Below are 26,962 nucleotides of genomic sequence, written 5' to 3' on the forward strand. Positions count from 1 at the left end.
ACCTAGAATAGCTAACACAATATTATTATTTTTTTTGAATTTTTGAATTTTATTTTATTTATGTTTTTATACAGCAGGTTCTTATTAGTTATCTATTTTGTACATATTAATGTGTATATGTCAATCCCAATCTCCCAATTCATCCCACCACCACCACCCCTCCCCCGCCACTTCCCCCCTTGGTGTCCATACGTTTGTTCTCTACATCTGTGTCTCAATTTCTGCCCTGCAAACCAGTTCATCTGTACCATTTTTCTAGGTTCCACATATATGCATTAATATACGATATTTGTTTTGCTTATGCTTCTTATATAGTGGTAAAATCTTGTAGGTTTGTAATATGGTAAAATCTAGAATGTATGCCATGAAATTAACCTGAACTAGAATATTTTTTGCATGCATAAGGAAGTCTGCAAAGGGCATATTAACATTACATTCTTAATCTTTAAAGTAAACGTAGTTTTTTAATTCTGGCTATCCAGATGAAAGAACTTAATACTTCAGGTGACAGTAAAAAAATAAATAAATAAATAAAATAAGAACTCCAGTCAGTCCCTTTACTTATTCTGGTCTTCCCCTTTTCCTTCCCTTAACAAGTATTCCAGACTTTCTTCATTATTCTCTATCCGCCTGCATTCAGTCCTGCCCAACTTACTCTCAGTAGATGACATACTCATTGTGAAAACTGAGGTCATCAGCTATGAAATCTCTTACCTTCTTCCATCCCTACATCCACATCCATCCATACTGCCTGTCCTCTCAGAACATTTATATTCCTCTTTGCCTGTAGTCATGGTTCCACTGTCTGGATTGCGCTTCTCATCCCTTCATGCAAATGTCTGTTTGTCTTTCAAGAGTCAGCTCAGATATTGCCTATTCTACAAAATTTTCTATAATATTCCAGTATGAGTTAGGATTCTATACTTAACCAGCAAAATCTCAATTCTTATCATATTGGCTTAACTTTAAATTTTTTTCTCTGTTTTGAACTTATTTAAATAATTTTGAACTAAATACTCTGCTATGGGACTACGCCTAAAGGATTGTTTTTTTGAGTACTTTTTAAGATGTATGGTTTTTTTTAAAGCTTTCCTCTCCCATTTTAAACCTCAGACCAGCTAGAAAACTTGGTCTTATTTAGATAATAAATGTTTAATTTAACTTTAACTTGAAAATTGTAAGCACTTTTTTTTTAATGAGTAATATAAGTTCATTGCAACCAATTCTTTAACATTTGATTTTATAAGCAAGCATATTTGTCTCTTTTTCAGGCAAACCTAGAATTAATGCAGTTTGAAATTGTTTTAAAATTTTGCATGCCAATTACACTTAGGCCACCTTTGAAAGTTTTGAACTTAACCTGTTTTAAGAAACTATGGCCCAAAATAAAATACTATATTCCCAATATCAATGTGTGGACAGTTTACATGCTGTAAGACAAATTGCAGTAATATAATTTTACAGCTAGGAGGCAGTCTGGTTAAAGAGTAAAATTCTCCCAGTTCTCATTTGAAAACAATATATTAAGCAGGATCTGGCAGGACTACATATTTAAGTCATGACATTTCCTATGACACTTAAGGCATTCTTCATTGTCATCTGTTTGTAGTTATATAAAGCTACCACTTGTTTCTTGACAAGGAAAGGTAGGTTACTGTTAAAGTGAGCCCTGGTTTTCTACTTGGTCTGTACATTGGTAGCTTTTGAAATCATATCCATTGCTGAAAAAAGTCATTCTTTACACAAAATCTCTATCTTGTTACTTGCATCAGAGTCATGGTTTTGAGCCAAACAATAATTATGTGTTTATGTTAGAAATTGAGCGAAATGTGTGTGTTGAAAGAAGAATGAAATATTCATTATTTACTTAGGTCCAGATTATTTTTTCTAAAAATGACTTAAGGCTATTTACAAAAAGGCATTACAAGTTAAGAAGGTAAAGTAGGTATTAATAATGAGAACGAGGCAAAGGGAAAATGAAAAAGAAAGCAAGATGGAGTTGGTGGTGAGGTTAGTACAGAAAATGTGTATCTTAATGTCCTACACATGCTTGATTAGGGGGCTACATCATGTAAGATGAAGTCAGTGGTGAGATTAGTACAGAAATGAATGCTATCACGACCTATACACTTGATGTAGGTGAGCCACTAATTTGGCTCTGTAAACTTGCATGAAAAAGGGAAAAATTGTTCAGAAAATTCAGTACTTGTAAGGTTAAAACAAACAAGAAAAACAACTTCTGAGACCAGGGGCAAAATTATCTCCTAGGTATTCCTTCATAGGACAGTGGATAATATAAGAATGTATAATCAACAATGTCTTCACATTGAAGGCAGAGGTGAGTTTATATTTCATGGGAGTATCATTTATGTCCCTTGCAGAGGCCTTAGGTATTGAGTTAAAGAATTCAGTAAGCAATTTTGTGCGAGATAAATTAGAAAATGAAAAGACCTTTTAAGGTTTTATTTCTTTTGGCATATGCTTTCATATACTTATACAGTATTTATCACTGATACCAGTGACAGACCTGTCTAAATATTGATATTGTTTCTTCTCCTTTTAGATTCTGAAAAAGAGTTCCACATCCTCCCTCACCGAGTTTTTGTCCCCATTCCGGGATCCACTGTAATGTTATGTGATTATAAATTTGGTGATGAGTCAGCTGAAGAAATAAGAGACCATTTTATAGAGATGTTAGATCATATGATTCAAATAGAAGATTTGGAAATTGCAGAGGAAATAAACACAGGTAATTATATGAGGTTATTTAAGAACCAGATTAGACTATAGCTGAGGTTACCTATGGGACATCTAGTTTAAGTATCATGTCTTCAGATTTCCTTAAAGCTAGTTCTGTTTGATACTTTCGAGGCATTTAAAAATGTGTCTTTTTTTCTACACAGTATATAAACATGCAGTGTTTTCCTGGAAAATTGTATCAAAATTTAAGATACTTTAGATTTTTCCAAGCCTAGCAAGTAGATCTTTATAAAACAAGTTCAGTCTTAAACAGGTAGAAATATATAGCTTTAAGGGATTTCTTTTGTTATAAGAGAAGTTTTCTCAAAATCTGTTATTTTAATTATTTGGTTAAGCATCAAGTTGCAGAAGTTTTTTTAAACACTCTATTAAACATCTCCATACTATTTGCTGTTATTTTCCTATCCCCTTCATTATAATTGGGATACTAAGCTAAAATGGGCAGTTCCAAAAATTAGATCAAGATTATTTTTACAGAGCATAGATTTGCCATACTATGTAATTGTGTAACACATATTCTTCCCCTAACCATTATTTTTATATTTCATCTTACATTTTAAAAGGTTTTTTTTGTTTTGCTTTGCTTTGCTTTGTTTTTGTTTCTAGTGAGAGTAGGATATGAAAGCGTGTCTATAAATGTGTATGACAGTCTTCCTGAAACATTTTAAAAATATGTGGTAAAGGTAGTTATTTGCAAGTATCCATAAATATTGAGTATCTAGCCATTTATCAGTCTTGAAATTTCTGATATCATAGTAGAAAGTCTTTAGGTTACTTCTGAATATAAATGTTTATGAAATTTGAATATAACCATTTTTAAGTCCTTTTTCTAATTCTAATTTCTTAGTTATTCTTCTGTTGCTTAACTAATTCTTATTCCCCACAAGAGTAGAGTGATTGAGTCATGTTGTTTCTATGGTGAATCAAGTAAGTATTTGGTTGGTGAATTTCAAATCTGTCAGTAAAGCCTCAGGTTAGTTGGAGATCACCAGGCTTGTTTTTTCAACAACTCCAAGTTCATATTAATCATGTGGAATAGTAAGTTTGTTTTAAAGGGGAAAAAAAAAAACCCTCGAAATTGCTCAGTAAAAGATGTTAAAGCTGCAGCTATGTTTCAGTCCTCTGAAAACTAATATTTTTAAAGGTATAGCTATAGCATATTCTCTAAGTGATAGATTTTGGAGTAGACTGGTAGAAATGTTTGCTACTTTGTGAAATATGTTTTTCCAGATTAGCGACTATGCTATTTCTGCCAACCAATCTTAGAGTCATGAGGGCAGAGATTTTTGTTTGCTTTTGTTTACTTCTGTCACTAGTGCCTAACAGTAGTTCTTGACCAACTCTATTGTTGATAACTTGAATTAGTTTTACGTGGGATCATTAGAGTTGACCTGGTTCATCCTCTTTCTTATAATACTGAAATCTATGGGTATTTAGACTTTTTTCTTCGTTATTCTGAATTCCAGTCTGCCTTCCTGAAACCTCTACTTTTTCAGTAATCTGGAGCAATTAAACATGAGTACAGTTGACACTTGAACAGTACAGGAGCTAGGGGCACTGACTTCCATGTGGTCGAAAATTCATGTATAATTTTGCAGTTGGCCCTCCATATCCACAGTTCTACATCCACAGATTCAGCCAACCGTGGATTGTGTAGTACTGTAGTATGTATTTATTGAAAAAAATCCAAGTATAAGTAGACCTGTGCATTTCAAACCCATGTTGTTCAAGTGTCAACTGTACTGCTTCTTTATTGAGGCGTTGCTGTAAGTTTAAATTGAGGGCAGTTGTCATGTTCTAAATATTTCAAAGCCAAATACTCCCATATACCTTTAACTGTTCTCATTATTACAGTTTCTAGACCTCATTTTTCCTTACCACCTTGTTTACCTTTCTTTAGGTTAGGAATTTTTAACCTGTGGTGTCCAAAATTTTTGGGTCATAGTTGGCTATCAGGAGATCCCTAAACCGCTTGAACATAATTGTATAATTTTTTTCTGGGGGAAAGATCTATAGCTTTCAAAGGGTTGGTGACCTAAGAAGGATTAAAAACTGCTTTTTAAAATATCAGTATAGTCTGGCTTGCCTTTCTTGAAATATGTTACCCTGAATTGAACCTAATACTCCAATAATATTAGCTATTGTTTTTATCGAACCTGCTATGTGCCGGGCACCGTTTTAAGAGCCTTACAGATGCTAAATCATTTAGTCCTTATAAGAACCCTATAATGGGGCTTCCCTGGTGGCGCAGTGGTTGAGAATCTGCCTGCCAATGCAGGGGACCCGGGTTCAAGCCCTGGTCTGGGAAGATCCCACATGCCGCGGAGCAACTAGGCCCGTGAGCCACAATTACTGAGCCTGCGCGTCTGGAGCCTGTGCTCCGCAACAAGAGAGGCCATGATAGTGAAGGGCCCGCGCACCGTGATGAAGAGTGGCCCCCACTTGCCACAACTAGAGAAAGCCCTCACACAGAAACGAAGACCCAACACAGCCAAAAATAAATAAATAAATAAATAATTTTAAAAAAAGAAAAAAAAAAAAAGAACCCTATAATGATTATTATACTATTGTTAGCTCAGTTTTCCCAATAAGAGAATTGAGGCTCAGAAAGGTCAAGTAATTTTTTCAGGGTTACATAGCTAATAAATGGTGGAGCTGGAATTTAAACTTAGGCAGTTTGGTTTTAGAGTCTGTGCTTTTTTTCCGACAGTCTTGTTTTACTGCCTTTCTGTGACACTTAACCAGGTCAGACTATAGGGTTATTACTTTCCATGATCTAGGTACTTATTTTAGCCTAGCCCTCTTAATTCCATCATTTAAAACAATTTTTTTAACTTAAATAAATGATGTTACATCATCCTCATTTAATTTCATCTTATGTCAGTGTAATTTCTCACTTGTTGGCTAGAAGCTTGGATCTGTTATGATATATAGTTTTCATATTCTTTTGAATTATTTGTCACACTTTTAGTGCATATTACATTGCTGAATTAAGTATGACTAAGGGAAGCACTGTATGCAAAACTTGGCCCATTCACAACTTTTTAAAAATCAGATATAGGGCTTCCCTGGTGGCGCAGTGGTTGGGAGTCTGCCTGCTAATGCAGAGGACACGGGTTCGAGCCCTGGTCTGGGAAGATTCCCACATGCCGCGGATCGGCTGGGCCCGTGAGCCACAATTACTGAGCTTGCAAGTCTGGAGCCTGTGCTCTGCAACAAGAGAGGCCGCGATAGTGAGAGGCCTGCGCACCGTGATGAAGAGTGGCCCGCACTTGCCACAACTAGAGAAAGCCCTCACACAGAAACGAAGACCCAACACAGCCATAAATAAATAAATTAAAAAAAAAAAAACTTATAAAAAAAAATCAGATATAAAAGAATAGGAAGAGAGAGATTTCATTTAGATTTTTTTAAGACTACCATCTGTCTGAAATATTTTTATCTTGTTTAATTTTATGTCATATTTTAAACATAAGCATTTATAGACTAGTTTGTATTTTATTCAGTACTTTATAAGTTATACTTTAAAAATAGTTATAGTTATTAATATCAATTAATAACAGATTAATATCCATTGTTTAAATTGCTAAGACAGGTTAAAATAAAAATCCAAGTAGCTTTCACCACTGTAATACATTCCTAAGGAGGCAACTATGGCAGCCTTGCTTGACAGCCTCCCCCAAATAAAACTAAAACCTAATAAATTAAAACCCGTATGAAACAATTTTATATTGCATTTCAGCAAACATTTATTGATTTTTCCATAAGAGTCACAAGGAAAGGGACTTTTCCTTTCTTGCTCACTGCTGTCATTTCTAGCACTTTCCTAAGAACCTAGCCTTAACACATTGTAGGTAATCAGTAAATATTTGTTGACTGAACAAATTATTGATTTTGTCAGTCCTAGGGTTTGGGGACCAAAATTCAATAAGATACTGATCCTGTCTTCAAGGAGCTAAATAGAATTTTTTTTAACCTGTGTAGATACTTTTATGTGCCCAGACTAGGTGAGTTCCTCCATTATACTTAATCATAGTTTTTTGCTGCTTTTTTGCATTAGTTTCCATTCTTGTAATTATTGAACTCATCAGTTGCATGTTTAATATTAATCTTTCATATTAGACTGCAAGTTTCTCGAGAGTATTTATTTCTCTGTCTGAATTCCATGCCTAAAACATAATAGGCATTCATAAATATTTGTTCCTAACTGACTTGACATATACTGAATTGGTCATTTTTAGGAAACTATAGCACAACTTTTTTTAATACTTATTTTATGCTTGAAAAATTGTAAGCTTATGCCTAGCGAGATATAAGGTTTTTAAAGTTTGTGTAGTGCACTACACTGAACATGATGAAGATTCTAAAAGGATATAATGATCAGAGCTCTATGGCTCAATAGTTCAGAACATTTTAAGGGATATAGAACATTAAAAACATATGACAACATGTAACACTAATTGTTGCCCCGTAAATATTCCAGTTTATAGCATTTAATATGTCTATTTGTTAGATGTTTATTAAGCATTTGCTCTGTTCAAGGTAGTGTTATAGATGACAAGTCAATGGCCAGATTCCTTTCCTCAAGAAGCCTATAATCTGACTTGGAAGATAGAATTGTATGCATTATTAATTATTGCAGGGCATGTAGTAAGTTCCAAAGAGTAACTAAGAACTCAAGAACATCAAGATTAATGATCATAATTTTAGGGTCTCTAGTGATTTGGCTAATAATTCAATCAGAAAAAATATTTTGATGGTAGGTTAGCAATAACCTGTAATCTATAGTAAGAAAGGTTTGACATTAGTATTTTCAAATTTTAGTAAATTCTTTCCATTTTTTCTTTCTTTATTATTACTATTATATTTCACTTTAACTAGAGGTTAGTTCCATAATAGGGGAATGAACAGAGAATTATCAGAACATTTAGCACAGGCGTTATCCCTGGAGGTGATTGAGAGAAAGCTTCTCAGAGCAGGTAACATTTGAGTTCATTTTCAAGGATGAATACAGTAAAAGTAACTCTAAGCTGTTTAGGAATTGAACATTGGCATCAGATTTATTGTGGCCAAGAATAAGACTTGTCTAGAATTATATTATTTTTGCTTCATTAAGTATTTGTTGAATTAGAAGGAATGATATAGTTATTTAGTAGTAAAATAACACATTCCAAATTATGGGATAGGGTAAAAACATAAACATTTTAATAGAAAAATTAAGTGCTTTTACATATACATTCTGTTGGTTTAGAATTATGTTCACTTTTGCATTTATTCTTTCATTTATTCAAAAATATTAGATGCATAATTTTACCAAGATGTTTTAGCTGGCTGAGTCCAGGTCTTCCACTTACAGCTGTGTAACCTTGAACAAGTCCTCTCTGAACCCCAAATTCTTTTGGTGTTGGTACTAGAATTTAGTAAAAATATTAGGGAAAATACTTTCTAAACAGAAAGAGATATAGAAATGTAAGGTGGTATTTACTAGGGTTATTATAAAACTTTTAAATAATGGACCTTCTGAATTATAATGAAAAACATTAAAGTATAAGAGTAATGCTATGTAGTGTGCATAGATTTTGCTAATTATTTGAAATTAGGGTTTCCAGGTAAAATAAACCATGAAAAGTGGAGTTCAAATGTTCAAATTCAAACTTGAAATCAATTACTGTACATTTAGGATTGTTAAACTTGTTATAAGTATCTAGCTTTATTTTCCAAGTATTTGATGTTATTATTTGCTTGATTATTTAATTATTTCTGTTCTGTAATGTAGTTGCCAAGTAGTTGCTGTGTTTAAAATACGTATTTTGCCAAGTAAGTATTTTAAAATAACATACTTTGAAATGACTTAAGGGATGAAGAACAATTTGTTTGTCAAAATGACTCACTTAAGGTGAGGGATAACTATGGCTTTAAAATTTCTTAAATGTATTAGTCATCTCCTGGTAGATATTAACTTAATAATTCAGATGTACTTTATCCACAGTATCAGCAAATTTGGAGACACACCTTTAAAATCTGGTGAAACCCATCTTTGCCAATTCTGTCTTGATATCAGAGGTGAAGTTAATTTTCATTGCTTGGTTAAACATTGATAATTTAATTATAAAGAAAAAAAAGTAATGCTGAAGATGTATTTTAATGGCTGTCTAGTGAAACCTCGTTAACTTAGGATTTAGGGATCTGGAAGATGACACCTAACTAAGGAGTTCAAGTGCTAATATTTCATTTTAAGCTTCTAAATAGTCCTACCTATCAGCAGCTTGGAATGAAATTGAATATATATACAACTTAGCGTGCATTCATCATGGCCCTTGTCTTCTCCTTTGTTGACAGTTGCTTAAGAAAGGTTGCTTTCTTACATGAATAATTTGAGATTTGTCTGCAGTTAAAATTACCTGGTTTTAAGGAATGGTTAAGATCTAATTTCCTATTGAATCACATGTTATTTGCATTTAAAGTTCAGATGACGTTAAGGTATTGGTAAAAATGACAGTATCTGAGATTTGAATTAAGTTCTACGTGGCCCCACCAAAAACAGACACAAACAAATTGTTATGGTAGGATTTATTCATCCTTGAAAAATGCTCTGCTTCAGTAAAATTGTCTCAGCTTTGTATCAAATCAATATGATTTTGAATGACAGATTTTAAAATGGAAATAGCAGAGCAATGGAATGTCTTTTTTTAATAGAAGTAAATTGTTTATACAGCGGACTTGACCTCTTAGAGCATGCTCTTCTTCACAAATAACAAATCAGTATTAAATATGTGAGTAATATGTCATGACAAATAAAACCATTTTTGTGCTCTTTATCTATAGGTACTCAAGTAAAAAAGTAAAAAATTTCCTGTCGCAAATAAGTATAATTCATGCTTCATCCATTATTTTTGTTTTTATCTGAGATAAGGATTTTAGTGGCCCAAAGAAAAAGCTTTTTAGCAGTGATATTTGCTAAAAGAAAAAGCCAAAGTTCTGTGTGTGTGTGAGTGTATGTTTTTAAAATGAATAAAATTATACTCTCCATTCAACTTTTAGACATATGGATGAAGTTAGGGGAAATTTTAAGCTGGTAGTCTAGAAGTAAAGTGTTACGGCCCCTGAGAAAACTGGATGCTGTAGAAATATGGAAGACTGAATAATTCTGGAGACAGTTCATGAGAATTTGTTGGCCTTTGTGACTAGTTTGATATGGGAGTAGAACAAAAGAGAAAAACGTTTTGTGTTTGTTTTTAAAGTACTTTAGTCATATGCTCAAAGAGGGAAAAAAAGAACAGTTTTGCCCTTGATTCTAATGAGGTGGCTACTAAGGATTATTTCTCAAAATGACAAACTTTTCTTCAGGGGAAGTTGATGAGAAGCAGGCAAATGTTTTTTCATCCATTTCGGTACCACAGATAATTATTTCAGTAAGTTATGCATCATCCTTGTGAGCACATCTGCATGTGCCAGTATGTTGGGATACAAAGATGTCTATAAAAGATATTTTAAATCCAAGCAATAAGCTATTTTACTTTGAATTTAAACAGTAGTATTTACTGTGTCACTCTGTGGTTCTCTTCTCTTCTTTGTAAATAAAGGGATCAACGTGAAGTTCAGTTGACCCTTGAACAACATGGGGGTTAGGGACACTGACCCTCGCGCAGTCGAAAATCCACATACAGCTTCAGTTGGCTTTCCATATGGGCAGTTCCCCATCCATGGATTCAGCTAACCATGGATCATATAGTATGTATTTAGTGAAAAAAAATTTGCGTATAAGTAAGTGGATCCACGCAGTTCAAACCCATGTTGTTTAAGGATCAACTGCAGTTGTTTTCATACATAGTTCCCTCGAGTTCTATAGAACAGCACTCTGTTGTCACCTCTTAGGGGAAGGAGGGAATCTGGCTCCAGGAGCCCTTCATCCCTGCTTCAACCAGAGTAATTCTGCTTTCATCAATTTTACATACTGGGATTTTCTGTCAGATTTTCTAGCACTAATTAAAAAAAAGAAAACCATTGGTCTATGTGATCCCTAAGGATGTTTTCAGTTCAGACACTTTTAGTCAGTGTTAAATAAATTCAGCTTGGCTAACCTACACAAATTATTGTCACCATAATGAAGTAGAAAGAGAACTTGTATTTGAATCCTCATTCTGTTGCCTATGACCCTCAAATATGCACTTCATGTCCCAGGTTTTATTTTCCAACTATAAATGAGATAATGTACTTACTTTGCTTAACATTGAATTGTTTTAAGGTCAAACTTATGGTCCCAATTTGCTTATGTAATTCAGGTAATTCAAGAGTCAGCAAACTTTTTCTGTATAGGGCTAACTAGTAAATATTTTAGGTTTTGCAGGGCACGTAAGGTCTGACCCATGGGCTGCACTTTGGCCCATGGCTACAGTTTGCTGATCCCTACTTTTATTATTACTGATTACTTAAAATTATTAATTGCCAAAACCATCAATAAGAATATTATAAATTAATCCCAATTAAGAGCAAAATTTACCCTGTTCTATCTAGTTTGATTTTTGGTATCATTTATCTCCACTACCATATAGTAATCAGATTATAATTTGTGGGAGTCATTCAAAACTGGCTCTGTGGCTCCTTGGTTTTGATCAGTTATAAAAGTACATAAATTATTTTTTTTTAAGATAGAAGCTGAGGTCATTGCATTGAATCGTTCTTTTCTTTTTTTAAAATTTTATTTATTTTTGGCTACATTGGGTCTTCATTGCTGGGCGCAGGCTTTCTCTAGTTGTGGAGAGTGGGGGCTACTCTTCGTTGTGGTGCGCAGGCTTCTCGTTACGGTGGCTTCTCTTGTTGCAGAGCACGGGCTGTAGCTGCGCGTGCCTCAGTAGTTGTGGCACGTGGGCTCAGTAGTTGTGGCTCACGGGCTCTAGAGTGCAGGCTCAGTAGTTGTGACACACAGGGCTAGTTGCTTTGCGGCATGTGGGATCTTCCTGGCCCAGGGCTTGAACCCGTGTCCTCTGCATTGTCAGGTGGATTCTTAACCACTGTGCCACCAGGGAAGTCCCCATAAAGTATTTTAAAAAGTACATCAGTTTGATATATAGTCCATGAAATTTAATTCGCCTGCACTTGATAAAGAGCAAGTTTAAAAAGTCAAGTTGAAAAAAAAAAAAAAAGTTAAGTTGAAGGAAAATGGAGCTCACTGTATGTTTTTTATAATGTTCTTTAAAACTCATTTTTAAGCGGTAATTCTCATTTTATTTAGGATTTATTTTTATTATCCTCTTGCAGCCTGTGTAAGTTCCTCTATGAATACTGAAGCTTCATTGGACAACACAGATGATGAACCACCAAAACAGCCAATTAAAACAATAGTGTTGAAAATTCAGCAAAACATAGGTATTATATTTCTTCTATAACATTGAAAAGATGGTATTTTGGATTTGAGTTTTCTTCTTTAAAATTATTTTCATTTCATTTCTTAAAAGAGCTAGATTAAGCTAGTATTTATTCAGTATTATGGAAAGTGGTACGCCCTAAGAGATAGAAAGATTTATAAATAAAGCGTTGTCTCAAGTGCCCTAAAAGATGACACTTCCTATTAAATGTTTTGGTGTTTTTAGAAGAAAAACATGTTGAGTTTTGGGAATCAATTAGTATAGTAGGGCCAGTGTTTTCCAAACTGGTGTTCCCAGGATTGCTATTGTGGAAGATTTTGATAGGTGCTCTATGAAAAAAGTCAAATTCAAGTCTGGAAATTCTAATGCATTTTAGTATTTTAAAGGCTCCAAGAAGTGTGACAGTCACTTTAACATTTTTCAGACTTATTGATCAAAGAACATGTAGACTGTTGTTTAGTTGAATGCCAATTTGAGAAATGCTTTATAAGCATTAAGATTTTTGACTGACTGAGAGAAGCCAGAAACTTTGGTTATTTTTCATGTCACTTACTCATAAGTTAATTACCTAAATTCTTTGTACCTAAGTGTGTGTGTGTGTGTGTGTGTGTGTCTGGACTACTATGGTCAGTTTTGTTTTTGTTGTTGTTTTTTAACTTAAAATACTCAGGAAAAAAAAGTAAAAGTTACCAACCCAAGCTTAATAATTCTTAGATTTTAGTTTCTGTAGTTTTCAATAGCTATATAAATGACTTCACATGGTAATTATTGAGGACTCCTGCCCATTGGAGATGTCCTTTTGGATTAAGCTAAGTAGCATGAGACAGCTGAAATGTCAGTATAAATATTTATAGAAGCCTTTTTAAGTATGTATTAGTTTGTCTCTTAGATGTGTGTGAGTGCACTCATGTGTATAAGAAAGATACGTTTTTATTTTAAGGTGTTACGAAGGTGGTGAAGTATGTGATTACCAGTCCAACTTTGTAAAATATAATTTTCAACCTATTGCTATATTTTCCTCTAAGACTTTGCTGGCTTTTCATGCCTGTATATGTGTGTGTGTAAGTATATGTATTTGTGTGTGTGTGTTGTTGTTGTTGTTTAGGCCCATCAGTTACCAGCATTGCAAAGCCTAGAATCACTTAAGCCTTTCTTTTGCTCATTCCATTTCCATTTGTTTTGTGTTTGTTTTACTTTTAGGTGTGATTGCAGCATTTGCAGTTGCAGCCCTTGCTGCGGGTATCTCCTTTCATTACTTCAGTGATTAGGGTGAGGCACAAAGAGCTTCCTGATCATCCAGAGAACACTGACCAACAATTATGAATAATAATGAGGCAAACAATCCATCTGCATCTAAGACAATAGCAGTCAGATCTGCTGCCATAATGCCTATTAGGTGTGTTTCTGACTAAAATGAAATCACCAGCTGCCTTGTTTAGCCCTGCTTATTATTATTATAGGCGGCTCAGGCTTCCAAGAATAAAGTTAATGAATCTAGATGGAAGTTGCATGTAACAAATCATTATTATCTATTTCTTAAAATGTTCAAAATGATGGTTTATTTTCATAGATTTTAGTCCTGTTGACCTGAACCACATATTGATCAGGACATTGGAAATTTGAATAGTCAGGGTTGACTGAATATCTTAGTAATAGAACAATAGGAGAAATTTCTACAAAGTGGGGCAAAAACTTATTGGATAAGTTCATAGTTTAGGACCTCTCTATACTCAGTTCCGAAATACTGATTGAGTTCCAACTGAGGGGTAGGAAACCTCTCCAGACCTCTTGAATCAGCAAGGATTGTCATAAATCATGAGCTTTCTCTGGTTAGTATATCATAACCTAATATATTAAATAAGACTTTTGCTTCCAGTAATATATTAGGTACTGCAAAACAACTAGATCCTGAATAAAATCTCCTTTTGAATACATTAATAGGCTCAAAGAAAGTAGGGGAAATCTCCAAGAACTACACCTCTATTTTTTCTCCCTGACAAAATGAACACATTTTGATCTGGAAATTGTGAAAACTATATTAAGCATAAGGTTGACAGTGATTGCGTGGGTGACAAATACCAATTGCAGCACCGCCATATGCAGTTTTCCTTAGACCGGAAACAAGGAGATATATCTGAATCTGAGATGTCCCATCCAGGACAGCTGAAGTGGGCCTCAGTTTGTAATACCCTATAGTTCCTGGCAGAAACAAGATATAGGCCCCAGATTCCCATAGATTAAGATAAGCAATATTATTCATAGCTGGAGATCACCAGGTGCAAGTTGAAACTAGCTAGCTTGAGAAAGAACCTGTAGATATAAACTTTGGACTCAATTTTCCAAGGTCTTATCATCAGCATACATGAGGATGGAACCACAGACAGATCTGAAAAAGAAACAAGTGGAACTGCTTGATGAGAAATACGTTACTTGCAATTTAAAAAAAAAAAAATCCCTTAGACATGTTGAATATCATATTAGACTCAGCTGAAGAGACAATACATAAACTGGAAGCTAGATATAAAGAAATTATCCACTGTGCAGCAAGGAGAAACAAGGTGCTAGAAAATATAAATATTAAGGAAAAGATAAGAGATACAGAAGGAAGAATTAGGAATACTAGAAGTACCAGCAGAAGAGAATAGAGAGGATGGAGGAGTGGCAATATTTGAAGAGATTACAGAATTTTCCACATTTGTTGGAAAAACACGAATTCATAAGTTCAGGAAGCACAATGTATCCCAAGCATATATAGATAAAATGCAAGCCTAAACCCAGTGTAGTATAGCTGTGAGATACCAAACAGAGGATTCTTAAGGCAATCAAAGGGGGAAAAATATTATCAGTGAAGGCAAGACAGATACTTCAGAAAGCTGCTCAATAGCAACAATGTACTCCAAAGGTGGTAGAATAGTGCCTTCACAATTCTGAGAAAAACAAATTATCATCTTGGAATTTGTATGAAGCAAAACTGAAATAAAGACATATTCAAGTGAAAAACAGATTTTACCATCAGTGGAACTTCTTTAAAGAAATTGCAAAAGGATTATCTTCAAGAAGGAAAATGATTCCAAAAGGATGATCTGAAATTGAAGAACTAGTAAGCAAATAAATGAAAAACATGTAAATCAAAAGTGTTGTTTGTATAAAACAATCGTAATGAAAGAAGTGTTTATAAGAAGCAAGATTGTAACTAAATAAAACTAAATAAACGTTTTATGCAACATTAATGTGGACTTTTAAAATAGGATATAATTGAAAAACTGGACAGTAGTTTATAAGATGGGGGGGTGATTAGAATTAAAGTGTTCTGAAGTATTTTATTATTCAGAAAATGGGTTAAGGTACTGTTTAACATTGAAATTATGTTAAATATGTGTAGTAAAATTTCAAGTGTAACTGCTAAATAATAGATATGGGATGAATCATTCCAAAGAAAAAAGTTAAAAATATGGAATAAGAAGACAATACCTCAATACAAAAAAAGGGAAAGAAATTAGGGTGGGGGAAGTACAAAATTAGTAAGATAAATAGTAACAAGTCAAATAATTAAAATAACTGTGAATAGGCTAAACCCAGTTAAAAACATTGATTCAGTTTTTTAAAAATCAGCTATAGGCTGATATGGGATTTTTTAAAGGACGAAAAAACTGCACTAGGCAAATAGCAAAAGAAAACTTACATAGCTTTGGTGCTATCAACTCAAAATTAGACTTTATGATAGTATTATTAAAGATGGAGAAGGCCACTAAATAATGGTAAAAGGATCAATTTATTAGGAATATATACAATTTTAGATTTGTATATGCTTTATAAAATGGCCTCAAAATGTATAAACTCTAGGGCTGAATGAACAAATTGAACAGGTGATTTTAACAGCTCTCAATTACTAATAAATCAACCAGACAAAAAATGAATGAAAACACAGTTTTGAATAATGCAATTAACAATGTTGATTCGATGAACATATTTAGAATAATCAACAGAATATTCTTAAGCATTGTGTATTAGCAAAAATTGACCATGTATTAGGCATGAAGTAAGTTACAATAAGTTTCAAAAAATTAGTATTAAATGAATAATCAGAAATAACTTAGGTTAATTTTTTTTAATCATGGTTTTACAAGTTTAAAAAAACTTCATAGATGAAAAAAAAAACATACTTAGAACCTAATTATAAATACTACATTTGGAAAAATTGGGTGATGCAGCAGAAAGAGTGCTTAGAGGGAAATGGTTTTAAATGCTTAAATTAAAGGCTAAGTGTATAACTTAGGAAAAGAACAACAGAATAAACACAGTATAGAAGCAAGGAGACAGAGGAAAGGGAAGAAATCAATGAATTAGAAAACATAGAATCACAATGTCAAAGTTGTTTTCATGACAAAACAAATTGGCATATTTGAACAAGAAGAAAACAGGGCTAAAGTAAACAATATAAAGATTGAAAAAGGGGTCCTAACCCACAGCAGAGATGAAAATGATAAGAGACTACCAGGAGCATCTTAATGTAGTTGAAAACAGACAAAATAGACCAAGGTCTAGAAAAGTACCATTTCCTTAGATTGGCTGAAGAAGAAATAGACAAGCTACATGGACTTAATAGTATTGAATAGAAAATACTTTTAGAAGTTTTGATAAAGAACATCTAGCTCATATTTACAGATGTTTTACTCTTTCAAGGACCATACTGTTTCAACATATTATACAAACTCTTCCAAAGAATATATAATGAGGGAATACTCTTCAGCTCATTTTATGAGGCCTGTATAACTTTTATTGATACTAAAACCAGAGATATATGGTAGGAGAAAAGAAAATTACAGACTAATAGCACTTATTAACACAAATCTGAAAGTCAAAAGCATTATTGATAAACTGAATTCAACATTATGTAAAAAAGGATAATGCATCATGATGAAGTTGCATACATTAAAAATCAGGAACATGACAAGGATACCTATTATCACTACTTCTATTCATCATTGTCCAGTAAAAAAATGAGCAAAAGAAACCAGGTATTTTAAGGGGGTGTGACTTAAACACCCCCTTAAACACATGGAACACATGAAAAGATGTTTAATTTCAAGTGATCAACTAATTAAGACCACAATGAATAATACTTCATCTGACAGATTGAAAAATTAAGAAATATGCAATACCAAGAAGAAGATGTACATCAAGAAGATATCTAAAGGTGGGGTTGTAAACTAATAAACTTTGGAAAGCAATTTGGCATTATAAGGTTAAGCATCCATGTACTCTAAAACCTAACCATTCTACTTCTACATACATACCTTAGAGAAATTCTTGCATATGTGCACAAGAGTACGTGTGTGGGAATGTTCAAGGCAGCCCTGTTTGTAACCACCCAAATGTTCGCTGACAAGAGAATAAAAAATAAATTGTGGGTTTTGTAATTTTATTTGGCAGTGAGAATGACCTGAGAATAAAGTGATGATTAAATAAAGCAAGTGTTAGAAGCCTACATGCAGTTTTATAAAGCTTAAAAACAAGCAAATCTAAACTATATTATGTTGGAATACATATATTTGTGTAAACTTTTTTTTGTTTTTTTTTTTAAGTAAAGGATCATGTAAAAATTCATGATTACGATTTCAGAGTGAGAGTGATGGCAGGATAGGAAGGCAAGAAGGAACAAATGAACAAATGAAACAGTATTGGTGATGTTTTAGTTCTTGAGTTGAAATGAGTTTGTTTTTAATTGATGTATAGTTGATTTGCAGTGCTGTGCTAATTTCTGCTGTAAAGCAGAGTGACTCAGTTATACACATATATACATTCTTTTTTTTATATTCTTTTCCATTATGGTTTATCCCAGGAGATTGGATATAGTTCCCTGTACTATACAGTAGGACCTTGTTGTTTATCCATTCTAAATATAATAGTTTGCATCAACTAACCCCAAACTCCCAGTCCATCCCTCTCTCTCCCCCGCCCCTTGGCAACCACATCTGTTCTCTATATCTGTGAGTCTGCTTCTGTTTTGTAGATAAGTTCATTTGTGCCATATTTTAGACTCCATATATAAGTGATATCATGTGGTATTTGTCTTTCTGTTTCTGACTGACTTAGTATGATAATCTCTAGTTGCATCCATGTTGCTGCAAGTGGCATTATTTCATTTCTTTTTACGGCTGAGTATTATTCCATTGTATATATATACCACATCTTCTTTATCCATTCATCTGTCAGACATTTAGGTTGCTTCCATGTCTTGGCTATTTTGAGTAGTGCTGCTTTGAACATAGGGGTGCATCTATCTTTTTGAATTATTGTTTTGTCTAGGTATATGCCCAGGAGTGGGATTGCTGGATCATATGGTAACTCTACTTTTAGCTTTCTGAGGAACTTCATACTGTTTTCCATAGTGGCTGCACCAACTTACATTCCCACCAACCGTGTAGGAGAGTTCCCTTTTCTCCACAGTCTGTCCAGCATTTGTTATTTGTAGAATTTTTAATGATGGCCATTCTAATCAGTGTGAGGTAGTACCTCATTGTAGTTTTGATGTGCATTAATAGTTAGGGATGTTGAGCATCTTTTCATGTGCCTACTGGCCATCTGTATGTCTTCTTCGGAGAAAAGACTATTAAGGTCTGCCCATTTTTTGATTGGGTTGTTTGTTTTTTTGTTGAGTTGTATGAGCTGTTGGTATATTTTGGAGATTAAGCCCTTGTCGGTTGCATCATTTGCAAATATCTTCTCCCATTCTGTAGGTTGTCTTTTCATTTTTTTAATGGTTTCCTTTGCTGCACAAAAGCTTGTAAGTTTGATTAGGTTCCATTTGTTTCTTTTTTGAAACGAGTTTCTTGATCATTTTATTTACTTCATGACATTTACGTATGTGTTATTTTGGTTGTCTGTTACTAAAAAACTACCCCCAAACTTAATTGAAACAACAACCATTTCATTTTTCTAATAATTCTGAGTTGACAGGAATCAGTTGGCTGATTCTGCTCTACATGGTGTTGTCTAGAGCTACAATTTTCTAGGAACTTGATTGGGCTTGAAACATCCAAGACAGCTCATTCACATGGTTGACAGTTGATGCTGGCTGTTTGCTGGGAACTCAGCTATCACACCTCAGTTCTCTCCATGTGTCTTGTGGTTCTTCTATCATGGTGGCTGGACTTCTTCCTGTCATGATGGCTGGGAGCCAAGAAGTAGCATCCCAAGTGTGAGAATTCCAAGAAGAGAAAAGTAGAGGCTGTGGGTTCTCTTGAAGCCCTGGCTTGGAAGTCTCAGAACATCATTTTCACTACATTGTATTGGTCAAACTAATCTACAGGACCAGCCTAGATCAAAGGGGACAGGGAAGGAGAACCTTTACCTCTCAATGGTTATGCATATGCAAGAAGAAAAGGGCTTGATGGAAGCCATCTTTGGAAATTAGTTACCATAATATACCCCGGGTTATAGCAGTTCATGTTCCTGACATGTGGAAAATGCATTCACCACCTCCCTAGACACCTTAAAGTCTCATCTCGTGTCATCAGATTCAGGCTCAGGGCTCATAATTTTGTCATCTAAATTGGTTTCAGGTACACATGGGCAACCTTTACTGCAGTTGCTCTCAATCTAATGACGCATGAACTAAAGAACCAAGTTTTCTTCCCCATACTCATCCAGCATACAATGTCAAGACAGGTAATAGCCACTCTTGTTCAAAAAGAGGGAAAATTGGAGGTACAATGCAGTGAATGCTCCATAGCAATTCTGAACTCCAGTGGGACACATGTCTAATTCGTCATGATTCTACGAGCAGAGAATGTATGTCAATTAGAACCTAATTCTTCTTGAGAGTGGTCCTTATCTCTTGGCTCTTCCATACAAGATTTTGGCTCTACTCTGAGTCATTTTCCATGAGAAATGGCTTATATTTGAAGCTGAGTAGCTTTCTCAACCTGCTTTCTATTGAAGCAGGTTGAGAAAGGTTCAAGACCCAGAAGCATCCTTTTATTTTGAGCTGTCTCTCCCTTTTAGACTAAACTGATGTAATTCCTTTTAAAATATCATGTATTTACTATGAATCAAATTATCCATTCCATTAGACAAAAGGCACACCCACAAATGTTCAAGACGGACCTCTCTCTTTCTACTTTGAGCAGAGAGTCAGGGTGCTGAAGGACAATACCCTTAAAAATCTTAGATACCCATTGTCTAGCTAAGAGGAGTACAGTCTTTGCTCATAAGATTCTAAGTCTTTTTGTGTAGCTAAGAGATCTATGAGGCACTGGCTTAAATATTTCTGAAGTCTTAAAGATTATTACAGCTGCACCCTTGATCCTAACTTACCCTGATGCTCTGTTTCACTAGCAATTCCCTGTATTTGATCTCTGCCCATAGGGCATTTCCTTCTTGAGAACCTTTTGCTGTCTGGAAAAGGTGTTCTGGGTCCTTTATATTTTTTATAAATTTTTCTCCAAAACCCAACTGTTTCTGATTTAGTTCATCTCTCTCTTCTCATATTTGATCTTAGCCAGCTAGAAGAAGTCAGTTGGCATTTTCAGTATTCTGCCTGGAAATCTCCTCAGCCAGATCCACAAGTTTATTAGGTTACTTCTTCCCCTTAGCAATTTCCACAAGTTTATTCTACCTTTTGCATTACTGTAGGTGAAAGTGTTGCCTTTCACAACAACAGTTGCCTTTTTTTTAAAAGCAAGTTTTTTTTTAAAATTTTTATTTATTTATTTATTTATGGCTGTGTTAGGTCTTCGTTTCTGTGCGAGGGCTTTCTCCAGTTGCAGCAAGCGGGGACCACTCTTCATCGTGGAGCACGGGCCTCTCACCATCGCGGCCTCTCCCGTGGCGGAGCACAGGCTCCAGACGCGCAGGCTCAGCTATTGTGGCTCACGGGCCCAGCCGCTCCGCGGCACGTGGGATCTTCCCAGACCAGGGCTCGAACCCGGGTCCCCTGCATTGGCAGGCAGATTCTCAACCACTGCGCCACCAGGGAAGCCCAACAGTTGCCTTTTAATGACAATTTCCTCATTGTTATTCTACCACCACTGTTTCCTGAAGGTTGTACAGCCATCTCCTTCTCAGTTCCAAAGTTAAAGCTACATGTTTTGGTTTTGGCCCAATAGAATCCTATTTCTAGGTACCAATCAACATCTATTGGTTATCTCTGGCTTCATAACAACCTCAAAATTGTTGGCATTAAACTACCATGTTTTTGTGAGTAGACTGGCTAAGCTGAAAGGTTCTTCTGCTCCACATGACGTTGGCCAGGGCTTCAATTACCTAAGAACTGTGACATCCAAAATACCTGATCCACATGGTTGGCAGTTTATCTGTTTCTCCTCCACATGACCTCTCCATAGGTCTTAGGCTTCTTACAGCATGGTGGTTGAATTCCAAAAAAAGAGCCCCAAAAATCAATGTTCAAAGAGGAAGTAGGTAGAAATTGTTAACTTCTTAAGGTCAGCGTTCAAAAGTCCTGGAATGTCATTCCTCCGTATTCTATTGGTCAGAGCAAACAGGACCAGCCTAGTTTCCATGGGAGGGGAAAAAGCACATTTCTCAGGGGATGAGTAGCACATGCATACAGAGAGGGAAAGAGTTGATGGCATTCATCACTGAAGACTAACTACACATATATATTCTTTAGTATATGTCAAACTTTAAAAATGATCAAGGGGCTTCGCTGGTGGTGCAGTGGTTGAGAATCCGCCTGCCAATGCAGGGGACACGGGTTTGATCCCTGATCTGGGAAGATCCCACATGCCATGGAGCAACTGAACCCATACACCACAACTACAGAGCCTGCGTGCCGCAACTACTGAAGCCCACGTGCCTAGAGCCCATGCTCCACAACAAGAGAAGCCACCTCAATGAGAAGCCCGCTCACCACAACAAAGAGTAAACCCCGCTCACCGCAACTAGAGAAAGCCCACACACAGCAATGAAGACCCAACTCAGCCAAAAATAAATACATAAAAATAAATAAATTTATTTTTAATAAATAAACAAATAAATAAGTAAAATAATAAAAATGATCAAAAATGCAGGAGAAATGGGAGACTATTAAAGAAGTTCCCAGAGAAATAATTACTATTACCTAAAAGCATAATCCAAATATTATATTTACCATAGTCTGCCTTTTACTAAAATGCCTCTGTCTTTCTTCTTTCTGTTGTGACATTTTGGTGAAAATATAAAATATCTTTCCCTTTTACTTATTCCTATAACGCTCAAATGCCAACTGGTTCAAAACCGTATTACCATAATTGTTGGGGATCATCAAGCTCTATTAAAATGCTTGTTATGTTTGTTGACTATTATCTAAAGGATTTGTCTAAATATAAATTAGCCAAAATATCTAGTAAATTTTTCTTGATTTCTCATTTTAACCTAATAAGTAATTATATTGGGAATATCAAATATGGTATTAAATATTCACTAAAGGTAGTCAATGAGTTCTCATATAATTCATAACCTCTTAAAAGGTAAATTAATATTTTAATGGGTTTTGATTAATTGATTAAAGACAGGAGAAAAAACTGGAGCTAGAAATGACAGTTATTTTTCTTGGCTTTTGCCATTTCTAAAGTGTTTTCACATACATTATCTCACTGGATTTTTACAACACTCTTCTGTTGTAAGCAGAGCAAGAATTTGTTGAATGGATCCAAATTTGATGGATACAATCGAAGTACACATTGATTTTTTTTTAAACACCTTTATTGGAGTATAATTGCTTTACAATGTTGTGTTAGTTGCTGCTGTATAACAAAGTGAATAAGCTATATATATACATATATCCCCATATGCCCTCCCTCTTGCCTCTCTCTCACACCCTCCCTATTCCCCTCTAGGTGGTCACAAAGCACCGAGCTGATCTCCCTGTGCTATGCGGCTGCTTCCTACTAGCTGTCTATTTTACATTTGGTAGTGTATATATGTCCATGCCACTCTCTCACTTCGTCCCAGCTTACCCTTCCCTCTCCCCGTGTCCTCAAGTCCATTCTCTATGTCTGCGTCTTTATTCTTGTCCTGCCCCTAGGTTTATCAGAACCTTTTTTTTTTTTTTTCAGATTCCATATATATGTGTTAGCATACTGTATTTGTTTTTCTCTTTCTGACTTACTTCACTCTGTATGACAGACTCTAGGTCCATCCACCTCACTACAAATAACTCAATTTTGTTTCTGTTTATGGCTGAGTAATATTCCATTGTATATATGTGCCACATCTTCTTTATACATTCATCTGTTGATGGATACCTAGGTTGCTTCCATGTCCTGGCTATTGTAAATAGTGCTGCAATGAACATTGTGGTACATGACTATTTTTGAATTATGGGTTTCTCAGGGTATATGCCCAGTAGTGGGGTTGCTGGGTCATATGGTAGTTCTATTTGTAGTTTTTTAAGGAACCTCCATACTGTTCTCCATAGTGGCTGTATCAATTTACATCCCACCAACAGTGCAAGAGGGTTCCTTTTTCTCCACACCCTCTCCAGCATTTATTGTTTGTAGATTTTTTTGATGATCGCCATTCTGACTGGTGTGAGGTGATACCTCATTGTAGTTTTGATTTGCATCTCTCTAATGATTAGTGATGTTGAGCATTCTTTCATGTGTTTGTTGGCAATCTGTATATCTTCTTTGGAGAAAGGTCTATTTAGATCTTCTGCCCATTTTTGGATTGGGTTTTTTTTTTTTTTCAGCTGCATGAGCTGCTTGTATATTTTGGAGATTAATCCTTTGTCCATTTCTTCATTTGCAAATATTTTCTCACATTTTGAGTGTTGTCTTTTCGTCTTGTTTATGGTTTCCTTTGCTGTGCAAAAGCTTTGAAGTTTCATCAGGTCCCATTTGTTTATTTTTGTTTTTATTTCCCTTTCTCTAGGAGGTGGGTCAAAAAGTATCTTGCTGTGATTTATGTCAAAGAGTGTTCTTCCTATGTTTTCCTCTAAGAGTTTTATAGTGTCTGGCCTTACATTTAGGTCTTTAATCCATTTTGAGTTTATTTTTATGTATGGTGTTAGGGAGTATTCTAATTTCATTCTTTTACATGTAGCTGTCTAGTTTTCCCAGCACCACTTACTGAAGAGGCTGTATTTTCTCCATTGTATATTCTTGCATCCATTATCAAAGATAAGATGACCATATGTGTGTGGGTTTAGCGCTGGGCTTTCTCTCCTGTTCCATTGATCTACATTTCTGTTTTTGTGCCACTACCATACTGTCTTGATTACTGTAGCTTTGTAGTATGGTCTGAAGTCACAGAGCCTGTTTCCTCCAGCTCCGTTTTTCTTTCTCAAGATTGCTTTGAGAAAGCAAAGCAATTTGGGGTCTTACGTTTTGTGCAAATTGTGAAATTTTTTGTTCTACTTCTGTGAAAAATGCCATTGGTATTTTGATAGGGATTGCATTGAATCTGTAGATTGCTTTGGGTAGTAGAGTCATTTTCACAATGTTGATTCTTCCAATCCAAGAACATGGTATATCTCTCCATCTGTTTGTATCATCTTTAATTACTTTCATCAGTGTCTTATAGTTTTCTGCATACAGGTCTTTTGTCTCCTTAGGTAGGTTTATTCCTAGATATTTTATTATTTTTGTTGCAATGGTAAATAGGAGTGTTTCCTTAATATCTCTTTCAGATTTTTCATCATTAGTGTATAGGAATGCAAGAGATTTCTGTGCATTAGTTTTGTATCCTGCTACTTTACCAAATTCATTGACTAGCTCTAGTAGTTTTCTGGTGGCATCTTTAGGATTCTCTATGTATAGTATCATGTCATCTGCAAACAGTGACAGCTTTACTTCTTCTTCTCCGTTTTGGATTCCTTTTCTGTTTCTTCTCTGGTTGCTGTGGCTAAAACTTTCAAAACTATGATGAATAATAGTGGTGAGAGTGGGCATCCTTGTCTTGTTGCTGATTTTAGAGGAAATGGTTTCAGTTTTTCACCATTGAGAACAATGTTGGCTGTGAGTTTGTCATGTATGGCCTTTATTATGTTGAGGTAAGTTCCCGCTATGCCTACTTTCTGGAGAGTTTTTGTCATAGATGGGTGTTGAATTTTGTCAAAACGTTTTCCTGCATCTATTGAGATTATCATATGGTTTTTGGTCTGTAGTTTTCTTTTTTTGTGACATCTTTGATTTTGGTATCAGGGTGTTGGTGGCCTTGTAGAATAAGTTTGGGAGTGTTCCTCCCTCTGCTATATTTTGGAAGAGTTTGAGAAGGATAGGTGTTAGCTCGTCTCTAAATATTTGATAGAATTTGCCTGTGAAGCCATCTGGTCCTGAGCTTTTGTTTGTTGGAAGATTTTTTTTTTTTTTTTTTTGATGGCTAAGTTCTCTGAATTTTTATTACAACGGGTCATCAGCAGTAACAGGGCTGGGGGAGAGACACACGAGACTCATTTGCCCTTCAGGTAGATCTTGGGGGTCTGCCAGCCTGCGGGGGCTTCCTTCAGGCCCGCCTTCCGCCAGATGCACCTCAGGTCTCTCTCGAACCTCATCTGCTTCCGTTTCAGGCGTCCCTCCCTGACCTTCCACCGCAGGAACCGGGTCCTCTTGACCAGCTTGCGGTACTTGTGATGATTCATCTTCTGCCGGCGGATCTTGAGCACGTTCTTGCACTGTATCTGGAGCGCATCCCAGAGTTCCTTACCCCCCTGCATGACCCCTTCCCCCCCCCGGCTGGGCAGACACTCATAGACTTGGGCTGGAGACACAGTCCTTGGGGCCCCAGCGTCCAGTCTGGGCAGGAGGTAGCGAACGGTCAGCCAGCTCTCCAAGGGGCTGATAGACATCTTCCTGGGGACCAGCATCTCCTCAAGCTCCATGTGGCCCCGCCTGTCAGGAAGGGAGGCAACCCCACTTGGGCCTATTGGTTGCATGCTATAGCGAGGCCTGCAGGCATGCCTGCCCAACACCCCGCAGACAGGCCAAGGCCCACTGCAACCTGCCCGGGGAACAGCCCTGAGCAGCTGGGAGGTCAGGCGCACCATGAACATGGTCTGTGCTTGGCGGCGGCCCCAGGCACTCAGCGGAGCGCGCGGGTGGTGTCGACGCTCGGGTCTTAGGTCCCGAGCCCCAGACGGCCGCGGCCGCCATCCCTGGAGCCCGCACGCCACGGCCTCACACCGACTCTTCCCAGACGCAACCGGGAGACTCAACTGACCATTCTGCCGCAGCTGTTGGAAGGTTTTTAATCACAGTCTCAATTTCAGTGCTTGTGATTAGTCTGTTTATATTTTCTATTTCTTCCTGGTTCAGTCTCAGAAGGTTGTGCTTTTCTAAGAATTTGTCCATTTCTTCTAGGTTGTCCATTTAATTGACATATAGTTGCTTGTAGTAATCCCTCATGATTCTTTGTATTTCTGCAGGATCAGTTTTTACTTCTCCTTTTAATTTCTAATTATGTTGATTTGAGTCTTCTCCCTTTTTTTCTTGATGAGTCTGGCTAGTGGTTTATCAATTTTGTTTATTTTCTCAAAGAACCAATTTTTATTTTTATTGATCTTTGCTATTTATTCCTTCATTTCTTTTTCATTTATTTCTGTTCTGATCTTTATGATTTCTTTCCTTCTGCTAACTTCAGGGTGTTTTTGTTCTTCTTTCTCTAATTGCTTTACGTGTAAAGTTAGGTTGTTTATTTGAGGTTTTTCTTGTTTCTTGAGGTAGGATTTTATTGCTATAAACTTCCCTGTTAGAACTGCTTTTGCTGCATCCCATAGGTTTTGGGTCATTGTGTTTTAATTGTCATTTGTTTCTAGGTATATTTTAATTTCCTATTTGATTTCTTCAGTGATCTCTTGGCTATTTAGTAGTGTATTGTTTAGCCTCCTTGTGTTT

At 35.7% G+C, this 26,962-nt stretch overlaps 2 protein-coding genes across 3 annotated transcripts in view; one reads left to right on the forward strand and one right to left on the reverse strand.

Moving 5' to 3' along the window:
• The window catches only part of ODR4 (odr-4 GPCR localization factor homolog), a 42,855-nt gene extending 28,198 nt beyond the window's left edge, over positions 1-14,657 (forward strand). For both annotated transcript variants that reach the window (XM_036869693.1, XM_036869701.1), the window contains exons 12-14: positions 2,564-2,749; positions 12,019-12,126; positions 13,326-14,657. In XM_036869693.1, the coding sequence (XP_036725588.1) occupies positions 2,564-2,749; positions 12,019-12,126; positions 13,326-13,393 (362 nt within the window). In that variant the 3' untranslated portion in view covers positions 13,394-14,657. The remainder of the gene's footprint in view (positions 1-2,563; positions 2,750-12,018; positions 12,127-13,325) is intronic.
• Positions 14,658-25,452: 10,795 nt separating this feature from the next.
• On the reverse strand, positions 25,453-26,213 carry LOC118904339 (aurora kinase A-interacting protein-like). The gene has a single exon (XM_036870286.1). The coding sequence runs from the start codon at positions 26,119-26,121 to the stop codon at positions 25,522-25,524; it is 600 nt and encodes a 199-aa protein (XP_036726181.1). The 5' UTR covers positions 26,122-26,213; the 3' UTR covers positions 25,453-25,521.
• Positions 26,214-26,962: the final 749 nt, after the last annotated feature.

Source organism: Balaenoptera musculus, chromosome 1 (genome assembly GCF_009873245.2).
Source record: "Balaenoptera musculus isolate JJ_BM4_2016_0621 chromosome 1, mBalMus1.pri.v3, whole genome shotgun sequence".
Classification (NCBI taxonomy): Eukaryota; Metazoa; Chordata; class Mammalia; order Artiodactyla; family Balaenopteridae; genus Balaenoptera; species Balaenoptera musculus.